Source organism: Erpetoichthys calabaricus, chromosome 14 (genome assembly GCF_900747795.2).
Source record: "Erpetoichthys calabaricus chromosome 14, fErpCal1.3, whole genome shotgun sequence".
Taxonomy (NCBI): Eukaryota; Metazoa; Chordata; class Cladistia; order Polypteriformes; family Polypteridae; genus Erpetoichthys; species Erpetoichthys calabaricus.
In genome coordinates this window covers 68,608,765-68,635,066 of record NC_041407.2, presented here as the reverse complement: position 1 = coordinate 68,635,066, position 26,302 = coordinate 68,608,765, and the positions used below count along the sequence as shown (strand labels likewise).

General features: G+C 36.4%; 1 protein-coding gene across 2 annotated transcripts in view; it reads right to left on the bottom strand.

The window, feature by feature from the left end:
• The window catches only part of LOC114664355 (ephrin type-A receptor 7-like), a 584,483-nt gene that overhangs the window by 456,033 nt on the left and 102,148 nt on the right, over nt 1–26,302 (bottom strand). For both annotated transcript variants that reach the window (XM_051919080.1, XM_028818885.2), the window contains exon 2: nt 7,882–7,946. In XM_051919080.1, the coding sequence (XP_051775040.1) occupies nt 7,882–7,946 (65 nt within the window). The remainder of the gene's footprint in view (nt 1–7,881; nt 7,947–26,302) is intronic.

Sequence of the window (26,302 nt, the reverse complement as noted above, 5' to 3'; positions counted from 1 at the left end):
TTTCTTGCCATCATTCTGGTAGAGGTTGATCTTGGTTTCATCTGTCCAAAGAATGTTTTTCCAGAACTGTGCTGGCTTTTTTAGATGTTCTTTAGCAAAGTCCAATCTAGCCTTTCTATTCTTGAGGCTTATGAGTGGCTTGTACCTTGCAGTGCACCCTCTTTATTTACTTTCATGCAGTCTTCTCTTTATAGTAGACTTGGATATCGATACGCCTACCACCTGGAGAGTGTTGTTCACTTGGTTGGCTGTTGTGAAGGGGTTTCTCTTCACCATGGAAATGATTCTGCGATCATCCACCACTGTTGTCTTCCGTGGATGTCCAGGTCTTTTTGCGTTGCTGAGTTCACCAGTGCTTGCTTTCTTTCTCAAGATGTACCAAACTGTAGATTTTGCCGCTCATAATATTGTAGCAATTTCTCAGATGGGTTTTTTCTGTTTTCGCAGCTTAAGGATGGCTTCTTTCACCTGCATGGAGAGCTCCTTTGACCGCATATTGTCTGTTCACAGCAAAATCTTCCACATGTAAGCACCACACCTCTAATCAACTCCAGACCTTTTATCTGCTTAATTGATAATGACATAACGACGGACTTGTCCACACCTGCCCATGAAATAGCCTTTGAGTCAATTGTCCAATTACTTTTGAGCCCCTGAAATGAAGGGATTGTGCTAAAAAAATGCTTTAGTTGCCTTACATTTTTATGCAATCGTTTTGTTCACCCCACTGAATTAAAGCTGAAAGTCTGCACTTCAACTGCATCTGAGTTGTTTCATTTAAAATTCATTGTGGTAATGTACAGAACCAAAAGTAGAAAAAAGCTGTTTCTGTCCAAATATTTATGGACCTAACTGTAGGTAAGTACTGTAGCTGTGAGCTTTCATTTGGATTTCTGAATTGTTGAGCAGTAACTTTCTCAATCTAAATAAGGAGAAAACAGAAATCTTTGTATTGGCAAAAATGGATATAATGAGGGTATTAGAAATAAACTTGATCCCTTCAGCTTAAAAGTCAAGTCTGAGGTAAAGAATTTAGGGGTAATTATTGACTCTGACCTAAATTTTAAATCACAAGTTAATCACATTTCTAGGACTCTGTTTCTTCACTTAAGGAATATAAATAAAGTTAGACCTCTTATAACTTTACATGATGGTAAAAAATTATTTCACGCTTTTATTTTCAGTCAACTAGATTAGTGTAATGCAAGACATCAATCAGAAATATTTAGTGCAGAATGCAACAGCATGAATCTTAACTAGAAAAATAATATCTGAGGACATTTCACCTATTATATTGCTGTTACATTGGTTACCTGTGTCATTTAGAATTAACTTTAAAATACTATTAATGGTTTACAAAGCCTTAAGTAATCTTGCCCCGTCTATGTTTTGGATGTGTCTTTCCCCTTACACTCTAAGTCATACCCTCGGATCTTCAAATGAAGTTCTGTTTATAATTCCAAGAACCAATCTGTAAAGAAGTGGTGAGGCGGCCTTTTGCTGTTATGCACCTACAATTTGGAATACTTTACCGACAGAAATTCACCAGGCTAATAATGTAGAACAATAAAAAAATGGCTTTTTCATAGCTATATTATAGTTGTATCCCTATTATACTATATGGGCATTGAATTATCATTTTTCTCTGGGTTTTGCAATTCTTTACTAATCTCTACAATTCTCTGCTGTCTTTTCTGGTTCTTCTGAGGTGGCCACAAACTGATCAATGTCCGATGCTGCATCTTGTGTTTATGGATTGAGTGGCGGGAGACCCAGATGCCCACACGACCACTATCATCAAATTCTTCCATGTGAAGCCTGAAAATCATAAGGACTGATCTAGAACATCTGTTTTAGGTAGAATTCCCAGTGGAGGCTGGGCAGTCTTTTGCCTTTGGGACCCCTGCAGATTTTGTTTTTTTCTCCAGCTTAACTGGAGTTTTTTTTTTCTGTCCTCCTGGCCATCCAGCCTTACATTTTTCTTTGTTACATACTGAATAATATTATTGCTTAATCTTATTTGTTTATGTTTTACATTAACTTCATTTTTATTTCATCTTGTAAAGCACTTTGAGCTAGACATTGCTTGTATAAAAATGTGCTGTATAAATAAATGTTGTTGCTGTTCATGGTCAATAAGAGGCATCCCAAGGTCCCTAGCTAGGAAAGCTGGAAATAGATCTCTCATTAAGAACAAGGTCAATACACAGTAAGATCTCCAGTATTAAATTAACACTTTAAGTGTGTATATGGACACATAAAAAGTCTGAACAAATAAAAGTGTCAATTTTACTGGCTATACCATTATTCAAACACCTAACTACTGAAGCACAGTATTTAATCCCCAACAAAGAGGAGTAAGACCATACTGACTCTTTAAGAAGTAGTAAGCTGAAGAGCTGCTTGGGAGACTTTGTTCTTGAAGGAATCAACAATACAGAGACACCGGGAGAAACCAGAAGGATATCTTGGTTGATGTCTCTGTAGCCAAAGTGTCAAGTTTCACAGCCTGTTTTGTTTGTGTGCCTTTGCTGACTACATTCTGGCCATCTACTCTGTCTATTAGAGGCCACAGTGATTTTACCACTTCAGTATTTCAATCACTAGCAAATGCAGGCACTAGTGGGTCAGCAAAAATAAAAGCAGTAAGGTCACATTCTTTTTATGATTTTATTTTTATTTTTTAGAAGAGTTGGACTGCTAATGGTACCTTTTGAATTAGTGTTAATTACTTATAAGTTTCCTGCTTTAGTGTGTGTGTGTATGTATGTTTTTACTTACTTATTATTATTTTTTTGCTAGCGTATAGGCTAGCCTAGTTCAAGTAAGAGCTAACTTTTGGTTTCCATAGAGTCAGCTGAGCAAAGCAAGATCTTGTAAGCTCATCCATAGTGTTTGTTTTTTCACTTTAGCTTTTTTTTTTTTTGCAGGCTTGAGAGCTTGGCTAGAACTGCTTACACCATGAGCAGCTTACCTGCTTCATCTCCCTGACACATATTTGGAAATTTGGTTGTGTTCATATACAGTATATATGAGTCCTGGAGCAAAGAAGGTCTGCTTCTGACTCTGGAATTGGTTTTGAAGCTTGGCTGTATAACAACCAAAGGGGGTAGCAGAATAGCCAACTCATGTCAGACATTTGATTTTTTTAAATGTTTGCACTTTTCCCTAGCTCTCTTGTTCAATCTTCACTAGATTTCTTGTATTGTTTGTAATTTTATTCGTTCCTTTCCTAATCTCTGAGTTAGGACCTGATGAGCACTACTTAAAACCATTTGTTGCCTCAGTTCTTTGCTGAGGCATTAGCTAACTTATTGCAGTGCTCTTTGGTCTTTTCCCACTTATATTTAAGTTTGTTGGTCTTCTGACAATTTTAATTTTGATATTCTTGCTTTTTGACTTTTGGCTGATGTTATCTGGTTTATGACTTTTGTTGAACATATTGGGTTTCACTATTTTAGTTATTTTCTTTTCTATTTTTGTTTCTTAGCTTATGTTTGCTTCTCTGAATTGGAATCTTTTGAAGTTTAAAAACAAATTGCTATTTTGTCACTTTTGTGCTCTACCAGATAGAGAAAAGCAGAAAATTATTTTTGGAGGAGATCAGAAGATGAGATGTTAACCAAGAGACAGGCAAGGGTTCATTTCTTTAGTTAGTGTTCTTGATAATTTAATCTAGTGCTTTGTTTTCCGTAACTGCTTTTGGACAGTTACGTATTTTAAGTATAGTCAAGAAAACAAAGTTCTAGATTCAGTTATCAAAAACTCGAATGACCTAGAAAGTACATGGCATAACCTTTACTGTATATGGACTGGATTGTGATGTTCACAAACTGCGCACTTCTGATTCATTTCCTAAGGAACGTGATAGCAACTACTACACAAAATGGCACTGCTCGTGAAAAACAAAGTGGTGTTGAAAACAAAAATAATTCAGCTGAATGAATTGCCTTCCAAATAGAAAAAATGTTAGGAAAATCAGAATGTAAATATTTTAGAACCTATCATCAACATAAAGAAGTTCATCGATGTAGCATAGCAAAGCCAAAAAAAAATCATAACATTTTGGATTTTTTTTTGGCGGTTGTTGTTGAACGACTTTATTTAATTTTTTTAAGTATTAAAAAGCTTTGTTGGGTTATTTCTTGGTAGTTTTAGCCTTCCCTGTATGGGTAGTCAAAGGCTGAAGTTCCCATATCTATAAATGCAAACCCAGAGATGTAGTAAAGCTTTATTTTATTTTTTTGTTATTTTAATACATTGTGTTTTTTTTTTCTCCATCCTTCTGTCCATTTCTAAACATTTACAATCATTCTGAGCAGAATCAGAGGGAAGTTGGATCTTATCCCAGCAAGCAGCAGGCACAAGATAGGAACAGTCCCTGGACAGAGCGCGAGTCCATTAAAGGGGCAACACATACACACATCACACACACATACTAAGGCAATGCCAATTCACCTAAGTTGAATGTCTTTGAACTGTGGGATAAAACCCATGCAGACATTGGGAGAACAAGCAAACACAGGTAGTGCCCCAGATGCAAACTCCTGTCTCCTTGTTTGAGTCACCTGAGCTACCACTGTGTCACCATGTTGCCCCTACTTTTATTATGGTTTAAATTATGCATTATATAATAAGCACATCATTTTTGATATTTCTGCCTCTAAAGACATTTTATTGTTGAAAGAAGGAACAAGAGCCTTCTGTTACTATAACAGTAATTTAAATGACTAGTGGATAGACACATTAGAAAATGTATGAATAGATAATGGATGGATGGGCGGATTGTAGATAAAAACAGTCTGGAATATCCACTGTTATCAGAAGAGAGATTTCTTCATTAATAGTCTGGTCTAATAAAAAACAAATCCATAAAAACATCTACTGAAATCTATTACAGTATGTCAATTACCAAAAGGTAAAAAGACCAATATAAGGAATTATCTTCAAAATATGAAATTGTACACTCTGGAAAGAATGGTCTTGCATGTACATAAAAAAAATTAAAATTGAGAAGCTGTTGCAAGCTTAAAAATAAATGTGCTACAAGTAAAGTGGTGAAACCAAAACACCAGAAAAGATGACAGTAATTCCTGTTGGTAAAAATCTCCTAACTCCTATTTTTTTGACATGCAATGGTGCATTAGTTCCCTCATTGATGACAGGGGTGAAAGGGCACCACAAGAGCATAAAACACTGAAATGGCCAAAGATGTGTCATAATTTAGAACTAACCACATTTTGTTATTAGGCATGAGAAAAGGGCCATAGAGAAGGCAATACCTGAAATGTCTATTAGTAGCACAGGAAGAATGGAAATATTCAAGGCCTTATTTCAAGTTTATTGTTTCTTCTCTTTTGGAAGAAGTAGGAGGTTTTTGAAGGAACAATACACAGTGGTGTCTTGTTAAGAGTATATCACATTTGGCAGTAGCCAAAGTGCCTGCTCCTTTATTATGCTTTATTGTGGTGTTCATGTGCAATGGAAGAATTGGGAAAATTAACATCTCAGTGTGAAATCTCACATCAATGATTTTTTAAACGGTCAGCTGTGCTGCCAAGCTGCACTGCAACCCTGACCTCTAACCTCAGTCCTCTAATGCATTTTCTTTTTCCTTTTATCTTTAAAAAAATTATGGCAAATCATTAATTGCCTCTTGTAAGAATTGAGCAGCAAATTAGCAGTGTCTTCTCACTTCTCCTTAAACTAGAAATGAACACAAACAGAACTAATGGTAGCTCCAAAAGATCTCACAGTTTGTGAAAAAATAACAAAGAAAAACTGTAAGGTACTGTGACTGCTATAGCCACAAGGAAGCATGTCTGAATGAATGAGCCATGTCCTTACAATACAAGCAATCAAATCTAATGACTGGATAGGAGTTTGGCGTCTGAATAGGCACACAAATGGCTATTGGAATGAAACAAACATAAGCCTGAGATCTGGAAGCACACCAAAGTGATTGAGTATGATTTTCAAGAGTGCCCCAACTGATAGTAAAAATGTGCAAACTCCATACAGTTGGAAATCAGAATGCTGGACATGTGAGGCAGCAGTGCTAATCATGGAACTGCAGTGCTGGCCTTTATTAAATAACTCATTAAATAAGCTGTGGACCACAAAGGGGCATACCAGCCACCCTACACGACACAGACAGACATGATACGCAAGTTCTGTCCAGAACACACGTTTTATTTCAAGTAGGGCAGCACTTTTTCTTCACTCCCCACTACAGAGCACAGAACACAAAGCACCAAAACCAAAACACAGTCCTTTCTTCCTTCTCTCTTTCTCTGCCGCCTTCACTTCTGTCCCAGCAAGGTTCATCCACCTCCTCCCGACTCTGGCTCCTCGAATGGAGTGAGGCAGCTCCTTTTATTCTGCTCCTGGGAGTGCTCCAGGTGGCTCATTGGCATTACATGGAATCACTCCCAGGTGTGGTGGAAGTCCATTATAGAGGTCTGCAGCTCCCCCTGGTGGCCCCCACTTAACCCAACAGGGCTGTACCAAACTCCAAGTCCTTTCACACCCTGCAGGAATCCATGGTGCCACAGCCGCCCAGGAGGGATGCCCTCTAGCAACCCAGGGGAGGTAGTGCCTTGGAGATGCTATCTCCCCCAGTCCTTCCATCCCACTGGTGTCCTGCCCATTAAAAAGCTTAACCCAAATGAACAAAGACAGGAGATTTTATAAAATCAGAGAACATTCTACTGTTTTGACACCAACAGCACGATTATAATTTTTAAATGGTTTGCTCATCTCTACTTTAAAAACAACCAATGAAGCAGGACTAAATGAGACAAATCTGGGAAAAGCTGGAGTAGGTATCTAATGATTTCTTTGCCTTTATTCTTAATATGATCATGTGAGAAATAAATTGCCCTCAAGTGTGCTTGAATTAAAATCTTCCCTCAAAAAATCATCTCCGAACAACCAAGAAGATCACCTAAACTATTGTCTTAGAGATTTTTTGAGATGATCATCTGTTAGTAATTTTATTTCTGAAACCATTTTCTATTAGAAAATATAGTAAGAGTTTGCAACAATAAAGTGTTTAAAAGGTAATGTACGACTGATAAATACTAATGTACACAGATATTCTGGAACTGTACACTATAATTTAACTTTTAATTTTATACAATGCTATTTTGCACATTGAAATTACCTTTCCACAAACTTTCAATCTGTCATGAAACAGATAAAACTCCTAAAATGGCATAAAATAAAAGACATGTACGCAAGCTGCAAAAAAAAAAAAAAAACACACCACACAAAAGGCCTGATTACATTTAAATGCACATTTACATATGCAATATGCTTTCTGCCATCCTTTTGGCAGAAGAGTAAAAGTAGTTGCTGGAGACTATAATTAATATAGTCATGTTCAGCCTCTGAAATCTTCTTCAGCAAGCAGACTTTTACTTTTTGAAGATGCAAATCAACCCCAAATCCTTATTCTCTATCTTTGTTTTACATAAATTTTTAAACATGACAGGAGAGAAAAGATGACTAATGGGTCTGGTTAACGTAAGAGTTAACAAAGAGGCTGAATGGAGTATGTTCTTGGAAGAAAGATCCTAGAGCAGAAAGCAAGAAGAACAAGAGAGGAAGACTAATGACGCATGACCACATATTGGAAAATGGACATGAAGAGCTGAAAAGAAAGAAATTACTGCAGAATGGAAACTGCCCATAGGCAGAGCCCCCCCATGGTCATTATGCTAACTTATTAACACATTAAACATTTCAATTCCCACTAAGCTGTAATTAATTAAGCTTTATTTTACTACTGATGTAGATCTTTTTTACACATATTGTCACTGCAAAAAATAATGTATCTGCCTAGACAGAAATGACTGGAGTTCTGAAGATAATACTTACTCCATTCGACGGATGTGAAGTCCAGCCCAGCTCTGCTTGTGACTCTTTAGAATCCAACAAAACAACTAAAATTTGAAACAGAAATAGAAAAGCATAATTGAAAAGTCTGCAAAAGCTGTTTTTTCTGTACATAGAGAAAATTGTTTTGGTTACAAAGGTTATGGTTATACCACAAACAAATTTAAGATGTATGTGAAGTAAGATGTCAGTTAAAAGTGTTATAATAATTTAATCAAACTTCAGTTCAGTCAAAATGGTGCCTTTTAGATTACATATCCAGCCAACTATCAGTTATCACACCCACTCATTCCAGTTTAGGGTTGTTGAGGTCACATCCAGTCTTGGCAGCATTGGGCACAAGGTAGGAATCATCCTTGGACAGGGTGCCAGTCTATCACAAAGAAATTTCATGCATACCAGGGGAATTTAGTTATGAGTCAACTAATGAGAATATATTTACAGATATTTTAAGAAAATGATGTATTCAGAGAAAAAAAAAGTTAACAAACATTAGCTGATCATTCCATTCTCCATTTAAATCAAAAACCTAATACGAAAATGTTTAAAATGCAATTCAACCACCAAACGTAACCCTGTCAGGTGATCTGTAATGCAAAAATAGACATTTCAGAAATTAATCTTAACAGGGAGTTCATCTGCAGCCAGGAGGTTCTCACTGATTAAGAGTTCAGTCAAGTCAAGTAGAAAGCCGAGCATAAATCCCACTGAATGACCTGTACACATTTCACTACGAAATTAATTTCAGACCATTTCTTGCCTGAATGTCAGAGTTATTCCATATTTTTATTTCATTGGAATCTGTTTACAAATATTTTTATTATACACAAAGTCATGTTTTCCATTCCTTAGTTTGTCCAAATTAGTGACTGATTTCTATGCCCAGGGAAATTAGGATGTAAAAATATTACATGAATAGAACCCATAATGGCAAATTAAAGACTCACTGTATCTAAACTGGTGCCTTCACGACTCAGGGTACAGTATGTACTAAAGGTGCCTATAAAGGGAATTTTATGTATAATTGAAAAATGAAAGAACACAAGCTGTATTCTTTCAAGTACATATTTGGTTAGAGGAACTGTTTCACTCAGGACTGAGGTTGTATTAGGCATGACAGAAAATGAAGCTCTGGATTGTGGTGTGGAAGGTGGGGTTACCAGAGCGAACAATACTGAGGTGGAGACAGAACTCTGGAGGGCATTTCTGGATATCGGAGGCAACTCAGACCTGATCTTGAAAGTTAGCCAAAAAAATGAGATATAATTTGTCTTGTGTAATAAGCTCTGGAATTCAGCATGTGGCTGAGACAATCTTATGAGTAAGTAGTGCTGTTGTGTAGAATGCGTGAAAGGGAATATTGTGGAGTGCACTTGTCCAGTTTAAGGAAGATAACACTCAGCTACAATTGGCAAGCTAGAATTTGTTTTGATTTTGTAGTATTTGGTACTATTTGTTCCATGATTGTTGTTTGCTATTTATTTTAGGTCTGATCAGTATCTTTGTTTAATTCCAAGTAAGATGTCAAACACAGTATTGTTTATACATGTTATTAATAATAGCAAAAAACATGTATAAACAAATAATACATTATACAATATATATATATATATACACTGTATGCTGTATACACACACATGCACACATTGTGTAGTGTATTATTATTTACTATATGTATTATCGCTTTCAAACATAATACATTCAGCATTCTGGTAAAAGGAAAAAAAAAAAGCTGCACCATGCATGAGTTCTTAAAACCTCTCTTTATAAGATGAACAGGTGCAGATAAACCAAGTGTATCACTGAATATGTAAGGCAAATGCTTTCATATCCCTTGTACAGACGAAAAGAACATGGGCAGTTCTTCTCAACAGCACAATACAACAGTGTGAAATGCAAACCAAGGCTTCATTATGAAGCTGATGTTAAAACCTGGCACAGTCAAGCCGTGCTGTTTGGGGGCACAAGGCAAGAGCTGGCATCAGCTGAAAACTACTAGTGTATGTGGTCCTCTTTATATTACTCCCCATCTCCAACAGTGCAGTGACGTGGAGAGCCTGAAATTTATGCCTGGCAATAACAAAGGGGCTTTAAATGAAACACTGTCGGGGATAAGTGTCTTTATCACAAATGAGATAAAATGACAAAACTTAATCAATAGTCACTAGTGAGGTTTTTGACTATGAGAGGTTTTTTTTTCTTCTTAAATCAGGTAGGATGTTATGTCCATGAACTAAAAATTGTATATGCATGACAAGCCAGAAAAATTTGTACTTGAACTTACCAATATGTGTGCTTAATATTTATCCATTTATTTTCAGACCCTGCAGGGACACGCAAATAAACACACACACACGCACCTACAACCCTAAATCATTTATTCCAAGCCAATTTAGAGTTCTTTTTTAAACTAGCACACACATCTTCAGGATGCAGGAAAAAAAATACAGAAACAAGAGAAAAACTTTGTGAGCCTGGTGAGAATATGGAAACACTACACCAATAACAACCTGTCAAGAACTGAAACACACACATATTTTATGTCTATCCATCCATCTTTTCTTAATATATAGTATTCAGTTCAGAGTCGCAATGGGAACTAACACTACAGGGCATGTTCATAAACAGATTCAAGCTCACCCATATTGAATTGATATAGGGTTACCAATTAACTTAACACTAATGTCTTTAGGATACTGGAGCAAAACTAAAGTACCTGATGAAAAAACAACAAAGAGACTAAACGAACTGTGGAAAACACACATAGACAAAGACCCCAAAACTGTGAAGCAGCAACTCTGAACTCATTAGTCTTGAGTAACATTGTACCAATATTATATAGGTCTGTTATGGAAATAAGCAAACTAATTGCAGTTAATGATAATGGTTAAAAACATCTAAAGGGCTGCAGCCGATGAACTAATGAACCTCAAAGTAGACAATATCCAAGAATGATTCAGCGAATGCAAGAACCAACATGTAATTTTATGATAAAAATGTATTTCATGATAGACTGTACATATATGCTGCATTTACTGTATGTGATGATCTTCTCTGTTTGTAAAAAAGGCCTGCTGGTATAAACTGCAGTTTTCTGTGATCTTAACATGGAATAAGCTTATTCAGAAAAATGACTTATTACAGTGGTTTTAACTAAGATAGCTTGTCAAGACTTGGTATAAATAAATAATTAATTTATTAGACAGACTGTCAGACAGACAGACAGACAGACAGACAGACAGACAGACAGACAGACAGATAGATAGATAGATAGATAGATAGATAGATAGATAGATAGATAGATAGATAGATACTTTATTAATCCCAAGGGGAAATTCACATTATGCTAAATACATCCTCTTGTCCTCCTTAGTTAGAAACCTACCTAAAATTCACCTTTGTGTCTAAGACATCTTTCTTTCACCTAAGGAATACATTCAAGCTTAGATCATTCTTGTCAAAGCAAAATGTTGAAAAGCTAGTTCATGCTTTTATATTATTCCTTTTGGAGTACTGCAACTGCCTGTTTGTTAGTTTCCCCTAAAAGATCATCCCAGACGTTACAAAACATCCAAAATAGTGCTGAGCATATATTTACTAGTATATAGAGGTATTCCAATATAGCCCCTATGCTTTTTTCCCTTCATTTGTTGCCTGTTAAATACAGTATATAAAATATAATATTCTGCTGCTTGTATGCAAGTGTCTTGCTGCTACATATTGTACTCTTTTTAGGTAGCCAATAAAAGGTGTCATTTTGCTTGACTTCTCACTAGTTTGCATCCTCCAATTCTCCGGTTGTTCTGTGGACAAAGTGGTGTACAATGAATGATCAAGCCTTCTGCTCCTGTAAAACAAACTGACACATTCTATATGGGCTTCAGCATCAATGGCTGTTTTCAAACAGAGATTGAAAACGTATCTTTTAACTTGCTTTTAGTGATTTATAACGGCTATTTATTTGTTCCACCTTTTGAATTGTAATGTGCAATTCTTATTTTAGTGTATGTTATTTTTCCATTTTAATGTATAGTACTAAATATGACCCTGTTTGTACTGTGTATAATATAAATAAAATGTATTATTTTTATTAAATATTTCTCCACTTAATCAAATTATGGTGTAGGGCAGAAATTCATTGACCCATCCTTCTTACTAACCAGGGCAGGCTTGCGAGGCATCTGGAGCCTTTCCCAGCAATCATTGAGCCAATGCAGGAACAACCCCTAGGGAGGCCACCAGGTTATCATGGGGTGAAAACACACACACACACACACGCACACACACACACACACACACACACACACACACACACACACAGTTCTGTGAAAATCCTTTCACCTTCCAGTGAAGGACAAAAGAAGCATTTGCTAGACAGTTCAGTCTGGAATTTCCTTAAAGTAGTGTTATATTTAGAAGAATTATTGATATTATATTTCATATATACCTCTCAGTATATGGTAATTAGTCAATGTTATATTAACAGTTGATGAAGTATTCTTTAAGAGGAAATTTGACAGGTGATGCTGTTTTTATCTTTAATGAAAACGTCCTTTTCACACTGAATTTCAATATAATATAAAAAATAAGCAAATTTGAAGTATCTCCATTCTTACACAGGATGAGACCAAAAAAAGAACCTGAAAGAGAGGAGCCACATAAAATAATTCTCTGAAATACTTACTCCTGAAAAAAAATGAAAAATCACCACCTCCACTTTATTACTACAGCTCCTAACAGAAGGAAATGGGGAGATATCACAAATCATTTACATTACACTTTTTCAGCTATAGTCCTTCTCCTTAATTACCATATATACTTCGAGTATAAGTCGGGTCTTGAAACCCAAAAAAATCGATCATAAAATCAGACCCCGATCTTTTGTTTTTTTTACATCTTCTTGCTTCCTCCAACCTTGCACCAGTTTGTCAGACACATCAAATTTTGTTGCAGCAGCGAAGTTACCAATTTCTTTCGCCACTTCAACGACTCCTAATTTAAAACCAACTTCATATTTTCTTCTTATTGAACGCTTCATCATAGATAACGGATGCTCTTATGATAAAGGTGTATGAAGGTGTGAGATATAAAAAACACAAAACAGTGCAAACGTCGCTTTGGAAAAGTTTGGGTATTACCGTGTGGTCATGTAGGCACGATGCACAGAAAAAAGAGGCAATGTGCTCCGTGGTTACTCTGTCAGGTGGGCGTTAGCATATCATTATCTCTTGGATCAATAGCGTGAGTTTTCCGCATTCAACTTATACGACCAACATTATAAAATACCAGATATTATACAGTAAAATCAAGTCGACTTATCGGAGAACTTAAACGCAAATATATACGGAACTCATTTTGTACACTTGAGTTAGTTTCTGCCAAAAGATTAGGACAGGTCTCATCTAAAATTAATATGAGGTTCCACATCCATGATATTTGGTTCTCTTGACTACATTTTCATAATCTCTACATCTTTTTTCTGTGATTTTTTTTAATGTTGGCACCTCTTAATGCCAGAATTATTTAAAATATTTAGCATTACTTATAAGTGAAGACTTGAGATGAACTTCTTATACAATATAAAAATAGAGTTAAAAATTCTTGACAGTGATCTTTGTTAATTTTAGGTAAAAAAAACTAAACTATAGGTCATAAGACAGTTGTTTAGTAGTAAAATACTGTTAAGTACACAACAAATTATGAATTATTTGTTGCATTATTTGTTGTTTTTGGAGGCAAAAATCCATTCACTAGATGTATTTTATATACTGCAAATGAAAGAAGTCCCAGAAGTCTCCAGGCTGCTGATGAAGACGGACCGCCTACTCATAAGATAGCTGCATATGCCGCAGGACCCAGCCATGATCTTGAATGGTATAGATCTGTTTCTTCTTAAGCAAACGAGTTGATGCCGATTGTATAAAGATTGCCTCAAACTATATTCTGCTTTAAAAAATTGTAATTGTACAGAAGCCCTTGGGAAAAAAGAGTAAAGTTTAATTAAAATAAATTCGAAAGTATTCTTTTTCATTATCTATTAGCTTAATGTTTCCAAAAACAACTTACATATACCAAGTCATAATATTTTGGAAAGGTTTTTTCTGTCAGTAGAAGAAGAATATTTGAATGATTTTTATTCTTTAAAAAAACAAAAATTTTAACAAATGCATATATGCCACAATGTAATGTTCAGAATAAAAGCATCAGAATTTTCAGGCATACACTAAAACATCAAGCAGATGTGTCATTTTCATAAAAACATAGATTCAGAGATTTAATATCAGATTATAAGTTAATTTGACACACACTTGACAGTTAAGTTGACACACACTCCAAAGATCCAGTGTTTCATCTATTTCTCTTTCTCTATTTTGTTTTTTTAATCTGAGTACTATTAAATACCCTAATTTTGGGCCAGGATATGAGGTGGGGCCAGAAGTTGAGGAATATTGTGCATGCACATTTTCGTCTAATATACAGCATATAGTAAGGGTGGATTGCTGTATTTACTGCTCAACTTTAACTCAGACAATAATTTCAAGCCATACATGTTTTGTTTTGCTTTCCAGAAAGGCAGAATGATTTTATAATTTTGAGATTAGGGCAAGGAGGGAGGTGTGAAATGCTGGAATGTGTACAGGCAATAAGACAATAAGATGATGTACTGTATAAATAAATAAATAATCTATCTATCAATCAATGGAATAAGTACAGCAGATGAATGCCTTAATATATAAAGTGCAAAACAGAACTGTACTGACATATACAGTAGGTCACCCAGTTTAACAGTAGTGTAAAATAAATAAATGCAGATGTCGGTACATATGTAACACACACATTACACAGAAACCAGCAGGTGGCCTTATGGTCACTGAGGCATGTAGAGTGTATGGTGAGGCTCCGATGACTCTTACCAGGCAGAAGTGAAAATGGGGGAAGAGCTGGATGGCTGGCATAAGAAATGGTGGATTCAGCCCTCCTTACATATCAGGTCGAGTAGAAGGTATGAAAGGTGAGCCCCAATGATATTAGAAATAGTGTGACAGTCCTTTGTAAAAGAAATCCTGGAAAGTCAGGTTACCAAACCACACTTTCAATAGTGCAGTGGTAGAAGTTCACCAGAATTTTGGTTTCCAACCCAGAGCTGTTTAGCCTTCTCAGGAAAAAGATCCTTTGCTGAGCCTTCTGTAGCTCTATAGGATTATATTATTTTTAAATATTGTAATTTATAAGTAGTGTAGATGCCACATGGGCTGGAAGGGCATCCCAACCAGAAGAAAACATGGAAAGAAGGACCAAAAAGGGTGGACGCACAGCCCATTAAAAAGAGAAGATATAGCTGGGGTTTTTTTTTATTCCCCCCAGCACGCTAGATGGCAGCAGCCCAGGTTGTCGGTGCCCTGTGGGAAGTCAGCATGGCATGCTGGGAAATGTAGTCCATCAGGGCAGCCCTGCTGGGGTCACAAGGTGCCGCAAGAGGGTGCAGCAGGGAAACAAGCTCCCTCCTGTGATGAGTGACCCAGAAGTACTTCGATCGGGCAATCGCCCTGGCAACGGAAGTACCCCTGGGTCTATAATAAAAGGGACCTCACTCCCTTATCCAGGTGAGTCGGGAGCTGGGAGGTAGAGAGGCAACACTTGACTGGAGGAGGACAATTGCAGTGGTGAGAAAGAGAGGAAACCTGTGGTTTATGCTTTTATATCATGTTGGAGGTATTTGTTGTTAATAAGCAACCTTTATTTGAACCTGGGACTGTGATTCTGTATTCGTGTCGGGGTTTGGGCTTGCTGATGCCGGGGTATCTATCACAGTAGGCAAATATTATTGATTCAAAAGTTTGAAAATAAACAAAAATGTGTCTCTCTTTTTTGTTTGTGTTAAATAACACTAACCAAGCGTAATTCAATAACGGTATCATGAATGATCAAGCATTCAATAAGAGTATTATAGGCAATATATATATATATATATATATATATATATATATATATGTATATACTGTATATATGTAGTAATAATATATTTCCAGCTTGCTGTGGAATGAGAATACTTTTTCTCTTTCTCTTTTTAATGTGCATCTACTTTCTAATCTCACTTTTCACAATTGTAACAGGATCAGGGCAGAGACATGTCTATCACAGACGACACCTGTAATCTCCCACTTTGGGACAAGTTATTTTTTGAAATTCAGCTAGGATTTGGAAAGAAGCAGAAATTGAGAAAATAAATATAGTTAAAAAAAGGGAGACCATGAAAACTCCTAACTCACACACCCCCACCCTTTATATATTAAGCATATCTGTCAAAAAAAGCAATCGCTTGCAGCTATATTGACTTGATACCTTCTGAATGTTTGTATGACTGTTTAGAAAAAAGCTAGTTACTCTAGCTTTACTCACATATGAGTCCTAAAACACAAATCAAATTTCAGAGTTTAAAAGCTTTGTAGAAAAAAATATATATTATAAAAAAGCAACGTTCATCAATAGCAAATGGGTGTAATTTAATTTGTCAGATTAAATACACACATATATAGAGTAAATTTAGGGGAGTCTCTAAACAGAAAGAAGGCTGTAAGAATAATATGTAAACATCAGTCACATAAAGCTCCATATTCATTCAGTTGCCTGAGTTAGGGAGTGTTATCTGCTAGTGCAATGGTTGAATTCTGTACAGCTGGCAGATTAGTTACAGAAGGCAAGGTAGCCTGAACACTGGCTCTTTAAGTTTCTTTACATTATTCGAGTATAATAAGCTGTTGTTTATAGGCACCACATGCTGAAGTTAAAATGCCAATAAAATGCAAACCCCTAGAATAATAATATTTTTGATTGTAAAAAAGTCAGTCCCATAAATTCACTATACAACATATTGAATATTGCTCTAATTTATAAAAATACAATGTTAATGTTAATCAGATGTGTATCTCTGTGAATATTATACACATGCAGCTCACCCAGTCTGTATGAAAATATAAGCAAAAGTAACTACAAATTTACTAGAAAATTTAACTAGGGAATGGGTACTCAAATACAATTGCATTCATATAAATAAACAAAATATATGTTAAAAATAAAAAAGCATAAATAGAAAATAGACAACTACATCTGAATTTACCAAAAATTACTTTTTTAGTACTATGAAATAATTAGAAGTAAATAATAGCTTTATGCAAGGTTTGATTTCAAGAAGTGATCATACTGATGGCCTAATATTGAGCAATAACAAACATTTAATCTTAATTATTATGTAACTGGATAAACATAATAGCTCTAAATTATAAATACATTGTCACTAGTTAGAAACAAACTAAAGGTTTTTATAAGCTGAATGTTTACAAATAGTTACGTATATTCATGTATTTTTTTTTTCCTGTTAAAATATTGAAAATGTCAATTAATTGCCTTTCCCCAGTCAGAACAGGCAAGGGCCAGTGGTGTGGGTTGTTAGGGTTGCTTAAATATAAAATGTCTCATATCAGAGTGGATTCCTGAATTGGGCTATTCTTAAAAGAAAAATGTTTACCCATTACCCGCAATAAACCAAATTGACAAAAGATCAAAAGTCAATGCATGGATATTTACAGCACTATCTGTTGACATGCCATAGAATAGCTCATTATTAAATTGTGGTCTGTGAATTTAAAGAATCTTTCAGAACCTACAGAGAGAAAATAAGGAAACAGAAAATTATTTGCTTAGAATTTTTTATCCCATTATCGATGGTTTAATGTTAATTTCGGTTTAGTCAAAACTGAACTTTACTGATCACTTGAATTTGAAGGCAACACCTTCAAAACTTTTGAAAGGGTGGCAAGCAAACACTGAAAAGAAGAAGGATGTGAAAACAAATACTGGTTCTCAGTTATAGCTTCATATTCATTTGTTTTTATTTTAAATGTATATTATTTGATTGAAAAAAATATACCAATATAACTCATGAATAAATTATTTCTATTACATATTGGATATTCTGCCCAGACGTTTTCTTCAGATCCTCTTTGCCCACTGAATTCTCTGGTTTAGGTTGTATATTGATGACTGTGCCATAGAACCTTGTTTGGTAGCCATAGTTAATACAATAGTAAAGAGTTCATGTTCTTGTAAATAATTAGAGCTTTATTCCAATGCAATGAATTCAGTCCTATTACAATACTGGAACAGTGTTTTTGCAAAGGACTGTATTTCAGAAAAAACCTGTTTAACTGTAGGTGTAAAGTAGTCAACTTACCGGTAAGTATGCACAGCATGGCATAGGTTGAGCCAAGGGAGTAAAATATTATTATTATTTACTTATTTGTCTGATGCCTTTATCCAAGGTGACTTACAAACATTTGAGATTTGATTGCTTACATTTCCTTTGGTTTCCAGTTGAAGCACTGGCAGATGAAGTGACTTGTTAATGGTCACGAAGTGTCAATAACCAACAGCCTCTGGGTCTAAAGTCCAACTGCTTAAACACTATGCCACACTGCTTGCCTCAAGTAGCTTCATACTGCTAACTACATGTGCTTAACCATGAAAGCCACCTTTTCACTAGGGTTTTACAGAAATTAGGGTCTTACCCCCTGATTTTCATATGTGATCTTATTAGGATTACTCTGATTTAAGAAAGAAAGAAAGAAAGAAAGAAAGAAAGAAAGAAAGAAAGAAAGAAAGAAAGAAAGAAAGAAAGAAAGATCGGGAGTAGTCTCCCCTAAACTTTGTCGTATACGCAGATTTTTGGATGGTTATTTGAGGAGTAAATCTTAAGACAATGATTATATTTTTTATATTACGTACATTAAAGAACCATCAACAACAAATCAAATCAATAACATATTGAACAATTATTATAAAAGTAAAGTTGAATAAATCTGACTCTGCAGCTGCATGAAGAAAAGGTAAAGTACACTTCTGGACAACAGAAATAGCCCAAAAGTTGCTAGAAATCTACGTTCTGTACCTAAAATGCAAAATTTGGTTGACCTAAGTGAAAGCATACTGAAGTTTTTGTGTTCACATGCACACACACCCACGCACGGACACACGCACACACACACATATATAATTCCAAAAATGGTATTTTCGGACTCGGGGAGGTCCAAATGTTGAGATTCATCAAAATCTCGAAATTGAATTTTTGGAGGATTCCAATACAGTACTTTCAATATACTTCATATATGATAAAGTAAACAATGGGTGTTGCTCCTATGAAGTTTCACAAAGGACAAGAAGATAAGGAACTTGTCCTCAGTACCGCTGTATTACATCCCTTGTTAGAATTGTGTATGTTTGTTTCCTTTAAATTAATTATCTTAAATGGGGTAGAGCACAGGGAATCAATTGGGGTTGGCCTTTTATCAGAGTTATAGAATTGTTGATATTGTGGCACAAAAAGAAGTTGAAATATTTTGTAAGCTTTTCCACACTCCTGATAGCCATGCCCCCTCTTTCCAATGCCATTGCCAGAGTCACCATATATGAGGAATGTGATACAGCCGACAAGAACCTTTCTAAAAGCTGACATTTAGTCAGGAACAAGGAATAACAGTAAATGTTAAATGGAGTTCTGCTACGGTTGAGGTTCAACTTGCAAAAAGACAAAAACAAAGAGATGCTAAGTAGGTTATAGCAGATATCATGACTGAAGATGTCTGGGTAGGAAAGGCTCCTATCAAACAGAGGGATTTTTAAAAGTATAGGCAAATAAAAGAACTACTTTTTTGTGTAAGGGTAGTATTTGATTGCTTCTATTTTTTACTTTTTTTTCCTAAAATTTCAGACAATAACCCTCAAACTCGAAGTGTCAATTATGAATATCAGATGTGGTATGGTTGGACACAGTCTTATGTTTTTACAGTGTCATTGAAAAGGCAATAGCAAAATTGCCCACAAAAATGATTAGCATGTCAGTGTCCCTGTGGAAGCAGCATTAGCTACAACAGCAAGACATACAGGAAGACATGTTCAATGCCACCAGGAACTAATATAGATCATAGGTACTACAGAAGTACACCAGTTGACCAAGGCACTCTCACTGGTTCACTGTACATGCATTGATAGTTTAAGCTTTTCACCACTGTCCACTCTGCACAATGGAGGACTTGCAATTACTACAGAAAAAGGATATGTAAGTTGGCACCTACTATATATAAATCTAACCTTTTGCATCCTGTGAGAGATCTACTAAATAATCAAGTGGCAGACACAAAAGATCATCTAGTTCTCCCATAGGAAATAACATCTCAACCATGGTGTCTCCAGGTTGGTGCAACAGAAGATGTAATGGAAACCATGTATACATCCATGTTTGAATCTGAGGTGATATAAATAGTAACTTCAGACATGGGTGATGCAGTTTTGAAGCCATCTCATCCAAATGCTTATAAATTTAATTCTTGTGGTTAGGTTTACCTTCTAAACATAATTTTGGTTAATACTGGATTAGTGCTAAATAAAAAGGATTTGAGTTTTGAGATGAAGTTCTGGTAATTTGACTAAAGTAGGTGCACTAATAGCAAAGAATTTTTGAAAAGATTTAGCAAAAATCAAGGTTTAAACTTAAAGGCAATGGTCTGGAACAACAATCTGAACATGTTTTTCTAAAAGTCAGAATTGAGATAAGGGCTCACTGCGGTGAACAATGATGGGTGAACAGTACAGGCAGGTTTTTACTAATGTGCTGTTTGTTGCATGACTTGTAAATCTGCAGGAAATCGCATACCTATCAAATGTTGCCTAGCAACCACTGTATACATGATAGTCAGTGCATAGCAAATGTCCCCTCTCCTTCTAGTGCCAGACTGGGAATGTGACTACCAAGTGTTCAGGAAAACTAGAAATGAAAACAATATGAAAGGAGAAAGCCCTTATACTTCATAACAGTTATTTATGAAAGTTGAATGCACAAGACCTTGTATATGATGGCTATTACATAGAAAATAAAAGCAGAACATGTAACATTTGGGATTATGTAAACAGAAAAAGGAGTTATAGAAGCATGCAAATGACTGCTGGCTATTTAAAACTCTGGCTACTTGAATTTATTATTTCATCATGTAAGATTAAAGTGAAATCTCTTTAGTATAATGATGAGGTCCTAAATTTAATGAACTTAATGTTTCCTCAATCAAACAGACACTTTGAAAACCCTAAAAAATATTTAAATTTCTTCTTGTGCCATGACACCAAGTATTCTATAACTATGACAAAATGGAGACCCCAGTTGATTCCCTATTCTCTATGACATTTAAGATAATTAGTTAAAAAGAAACTAAGATACATAACTCCAACAAGAACTGTAATACAGATTTGCTTATAGTTCACTCTAGATAACTCACTTTTCAGTACTACAATTTTCTATATAGGAAACGTTGCTCATTATGGCTCTACTGTTAATCAAAATATATTACTGTAAATCCATTTCATTTTCCAAAACAATCATATTACTTGATTACTGATCCTAATAACACTCTTAATGTAGTTCCTTTATACCGTAAGGATTTATATACAATAAGATTTTAGGCAGAGCTTTTAGACATGACACGGAGTCCCTTCCAATATTCAGTACTCCAAACGAATTTAAAACACATTCTGATCATCTCCTGGTTTCAAGTTCATAGCGTTTAAGCATTTTGTGGCCTTCTTGCATCACTGCACAATGCTTGCACTGCCAGTAGTTACCTAATTTTCAATTATACTCTTTAATTACTTGACATGTAGGAAAGACTGCTATTTTGATCCTAAATCGCATGTAAATCAAGTGGTGGCTCTGTGGTTAAGGATCTGTGCTGGTATCCAGAAGGTTGCCAGTTCAAATCCCCATCACTGCCAAAAATGATCCTACTCTGCTGGGCCCTTGAGCAAGACCCTTAACCTGTAATTGCTCCAGGGGCGCTGTACAATGGCTGACCCTGTGCTCTGACCCCAAGGGGTATGCGAAAACTAACAAATTCCTAATACAAGAAATTGTATAAGGCAAAATAAAGAACAAAAAAAAATCCTCTTTGCCCACAACAAACAGAGGACAATGATTTCTTCCTATTTATTCACAAGAGCACAGTAACTCTGGGGTTTCTTTTAAGAGTTGCCTGTTGAGAGCACAGACACTTTACATTTGTCAAGCAGAGAATCATTGAGTTTGACTTTTGTCCAGAAAAAACACTGCTTTATCCATATATTTTGTTGTTTATAAATTTTTGTTTACCTTGTCCCACTCTGAGCTGACTACCCACTTTACTTCCTCCTCCTATACTGTAATTCACAAGCTACAAGCAATCAGCAGTAGACAGCTAGGAATGTATGTGATCTCCATCACATGCGCTGCCATTCCATGATGCCTCGCTTATATACAGTACTTGTACAGCCATTCATACAGTCAAGTACAAGGAGTTAATGCACCAAATCAACAGACAGCAGGACAATCTGTAATAAATTGCTGTTGAATGAGGTCAAAGCCTGTAGTGCACAGAAAGTTTCAACCCCATGCCATTGCATACATCTAAAGTAAATTTTAAAACATTTTCATCAGTTACATCAGGACTGTAGCCATACACGGGTTTCTGGATGGTGTAAAATAATTACATCTGATGCAATATTCCCTAAAGAACATTTCTTAATACCCAGCATAGACCACTAGAAGCAACAATTACTGCAATGAGAGACCACAATTGTTAAAAACAAATACTGTTCTTTGAAGCTTGTTTCAGAAAACTCCCTCCTGTTGCAAAACATGTAAAAAGAATTTATTCTGAAGATTTAACTTCATCTGAAGGAAAGCTTGTGTTTCAGGTGGGAATTACAATTCTCGTCCACCCTCCCCTCCCCTTGAGATGACAAATTATGTCGCCCCAAGAAAGGGGGGGGGGGGGCAACAAAGGAAGTAAATATTTGTTTCTACAGAGAGAAGCAAGATAAATACCAATGTGTGTATCAGGCTGATATCCCTTATCAAAGACTACACAGCCTAAAGAAAGACAAAAAGCTTAAATAATTTCTTTCTTGACCTGTATAGTGGAGGATCCGTGATTTTACTGAGATTCCCTCAGGAACAAAATGGCATTTCAACAAAGTCTCTGTTCTGCAACTAAGAAACAAGAGACAAAGCTAACATAGCTGAAGTGTGAATGTATTTTTCTATGCACAGATACTGCAAATAAGCTTTATGCAAAAAGGCATTCGTGTTGTTCATATGACTTTGAAATGTGAGATTAAGCTTCACCTTTTGTGTGTGCACTAATAATGTTGGTTGTTTTTTTAACGCACATCTTCTTTTAATGGATTGCACAATGGTACACTGGCTAGTGCCGCCACTTTACTGATCATGTGAATCCTTTTGTCTGTCATATTCATTATTTTCTTCCTGTGTCTGTGTAGATTATTCCCCTGATACTTCAGTTTTTCCCCCATATCCCAAAGATTAATGTTAAGTTAATTGATAAATTCAAAATTGGTCCCTGGTAATTGTAAGTGTGTGGACCAAGTAACGTGCGGACACCCATCCAGTGTTGTTTTTGTCTTACCTCTTTCTGCCAAGATAATAATAATGATAATATTTTATTAATTTAGGTGCAATCTTTGCCAACCACCGTGACCAACCCTGAATTGGATTAAACGAGCATGAAAATGTAAAGGGTGAAAACATTTGTTAGTGTTCTTTTCTTTGGGACACAATCAAGAAATCATGACTACAATTAAAGGGATCATCAGTGGGAAGTTTCCACATAAGAGAAGAATATAAGATATTTTAGGCAAGTATATACAACTGTGGGGAGTCAGGGACTTGCTTGCAAAAGAAGTGTCATTGTTATTATTGTTGTTGTTGTAATTGGCATTGCTATGGATGACTTCTGCAGTCATATTTACTCTCAAGTCTTGTAAATCTACTCTCTCTATATAAAATCCTAACCCTAAAAGTGCAACGATTTTGTGCAACAATTTTATGTGACGTTTTCATGTCATGTTTTTTTTCACGCTTTAAATCGGGCTTATTTCAAAACCTACATATATAAGTTTGGTATCATTCTTTTCAGGATTTATCCAACTTTAATGTGATGTTATTAGATTTTCAGATTCTTATTTCGTTTTTAAATTATAAACTAAAAAATATCAAGAACTCATGTCCCGTTAGACAAGACTTTGTGCCAAGAGATTTAACCACGCCCGGGGCTGGAAATAAAAGGAAAAGAGCAGGACAGCTGCTGTACAGGCTTTTAAATGTTCAAAGTGCTGCGCGAGACGCAGATCACGCAGCACTGCAGCAGCAGCAATCCAGCAGCTGATCAAGCAAAGAGGAGGTAAAAAAAAACTATTTGTTTCCCATTGTATCACCATTTAAGAGGGGGTTTCAGAGGGGCGACCGCATCTCTTTATGGTGTGTTGAGCTCCCTTCTTCACAACGTGAGCAGAAGAGATACTAAGTGGCTGGCACGTAGCACAGGCCGGTGGGGTTGGCGAGCAAAGTGAGCAGGGGGCTAACCCCCTAGTCAACTATATTAGTGATTCTGAGATTATGTGCTTGGGCGGGGCGGCACGGTGGCGCAGTGGTAGCGCTGCTGCCTCACAGTTAGGAGACCCGGGTTCGCCTCCCGGGTCCACCCTGCGTGGAGTTTGCATGTTCTCCCCGTGTCTGCGTGGGTTTCCTCCGGGCGCTCCGGTTTCCTCCCACAGTCCAAAGACATGCAGGTTAGGTGGATTGGTGATTCTAAATTGGCCCTAGTGTGTGCTTGGTGTGTGGGTGTGTTTGTGTGTGTCCTGCGGTGGGTTGGCACCCTGCCCGGGATTGGTTCCCTGCCTAGTGCCCTGTGTTGGCTGGGATTGGCTCCAGCAGACCCCCGTGACCCTGTGTTCGGATTCAATGGGTTGGAAAATGGATGGATGGATGGATGTGCTTGGGCTGAGTTGGGAACCCACAGTACCTGCTGGAAGCAAGGAAGAACATAATTTAAACATTAAAACTCCATACACATAAGACACCCCACCAACAAGTTAAATTATAACATAAGTAATGTCAGGTATCACTTGCAATGTGATATTTTGTTTCACCATATAGCCCTTCAGAAATTTTGTATCAGTCTTACTTTAATAAAACATCTCTTATTGGAAGTATTATTAAAAGATTAATTATTTACAGTACTGTACATTACTGATACAAAAGAAGAAAATGCAAAATAAAGAAACATTGTGTTTTATAGTATGGACTCTTACCTGTATTTCCATTGCGATAACTAATTAAAACATTTTTTTCTAAGTTTATAATCTATTTAGTACGTTTTTTAAAAGAGCAATACATTAATACATTACAGTGCACAGTGGTGACACAGTAGTTATTACTGTTTTTTTAATAGCACCAGTCCTGGGTTCAAATCCTATGTCAGGTTCCATTGTGTGTGTGGTAATCAGATTCTCTTACCACATCTAAAAGATATGCACATTAAGTTGATCAGTGAAGGTGCATGAGGAAGCATTCCAGGGCCTGCGATAAGCCTATTTTTCAAGCCTACTTTCACGTGAAATTACTAAAGTAGTCAATATTTTGAGCTCTCTCTCTCTTTCTCTCTGCCAACCATGCACGCAAGGCAAATACTAAAGGAGCTGGTTGTGGAATTCAGCAGGAAGCCACAGTGGTCCTTCACATCATTCATATCAATGAGGCTACATTGGAAAGGATGACCAGCTTCAGGTACCTTGGAGTTTATATGTTTGAAGACATGGCATGGACTCAGCATATCTGTGCTCAGGTCAAAAAGTCAAGGCAGAGTCTGTACTATCTGAGGCAACTGGGGAAATTTAGTATTTGCAAAACTCTCCTAAAAGCTTTGCACACAGCCTCTGTAGAAAACATCATAACAGTGAGCATCACATCTTGGTTTGGCAACTAGTCTGCTCAAGACTGCAAAGCCTTACAAATGGTGGTACAAGCAGCAGAGTGCATCATATGATCTGTTCTACCCTCGCAGCAGGTGATTTCACCAAGCGGTTGTAGGGTCAGAGCAACCAAAATCATCAAGGACTTCTCCCACCCCAGTAATGGATTTTTCCGCTTGCTGAAACTGGGCAAATGGGTCCACAGTCTTATGGCCAAAACAGAGAGGCTCAGGAGGCACATCACTCACAAATTACAAGACAATCTACTCTGGTGCCAATCAGTGCTGACTGACTGACATGTTATGCTTTGGGCTAGATACAGTGCATCCCTTTTTGGTAGCAGCTGCTACTGCTGAAGGGGCACCAGGTCAATAACAGGAAAAATGAACAGCATATGTCATGTCTTTCTAAATCCTAGCACCCAGGGGTGTGACCTATTTTGATTTCTGAAACACTTCTATCAAATGACACTGACAACAGCATAACAACATAGGTTGGGTCTCAGGCAGGAAGGATTTGAAAGGAGAAATCTTATGGCATAACCTAATAGCTTGTA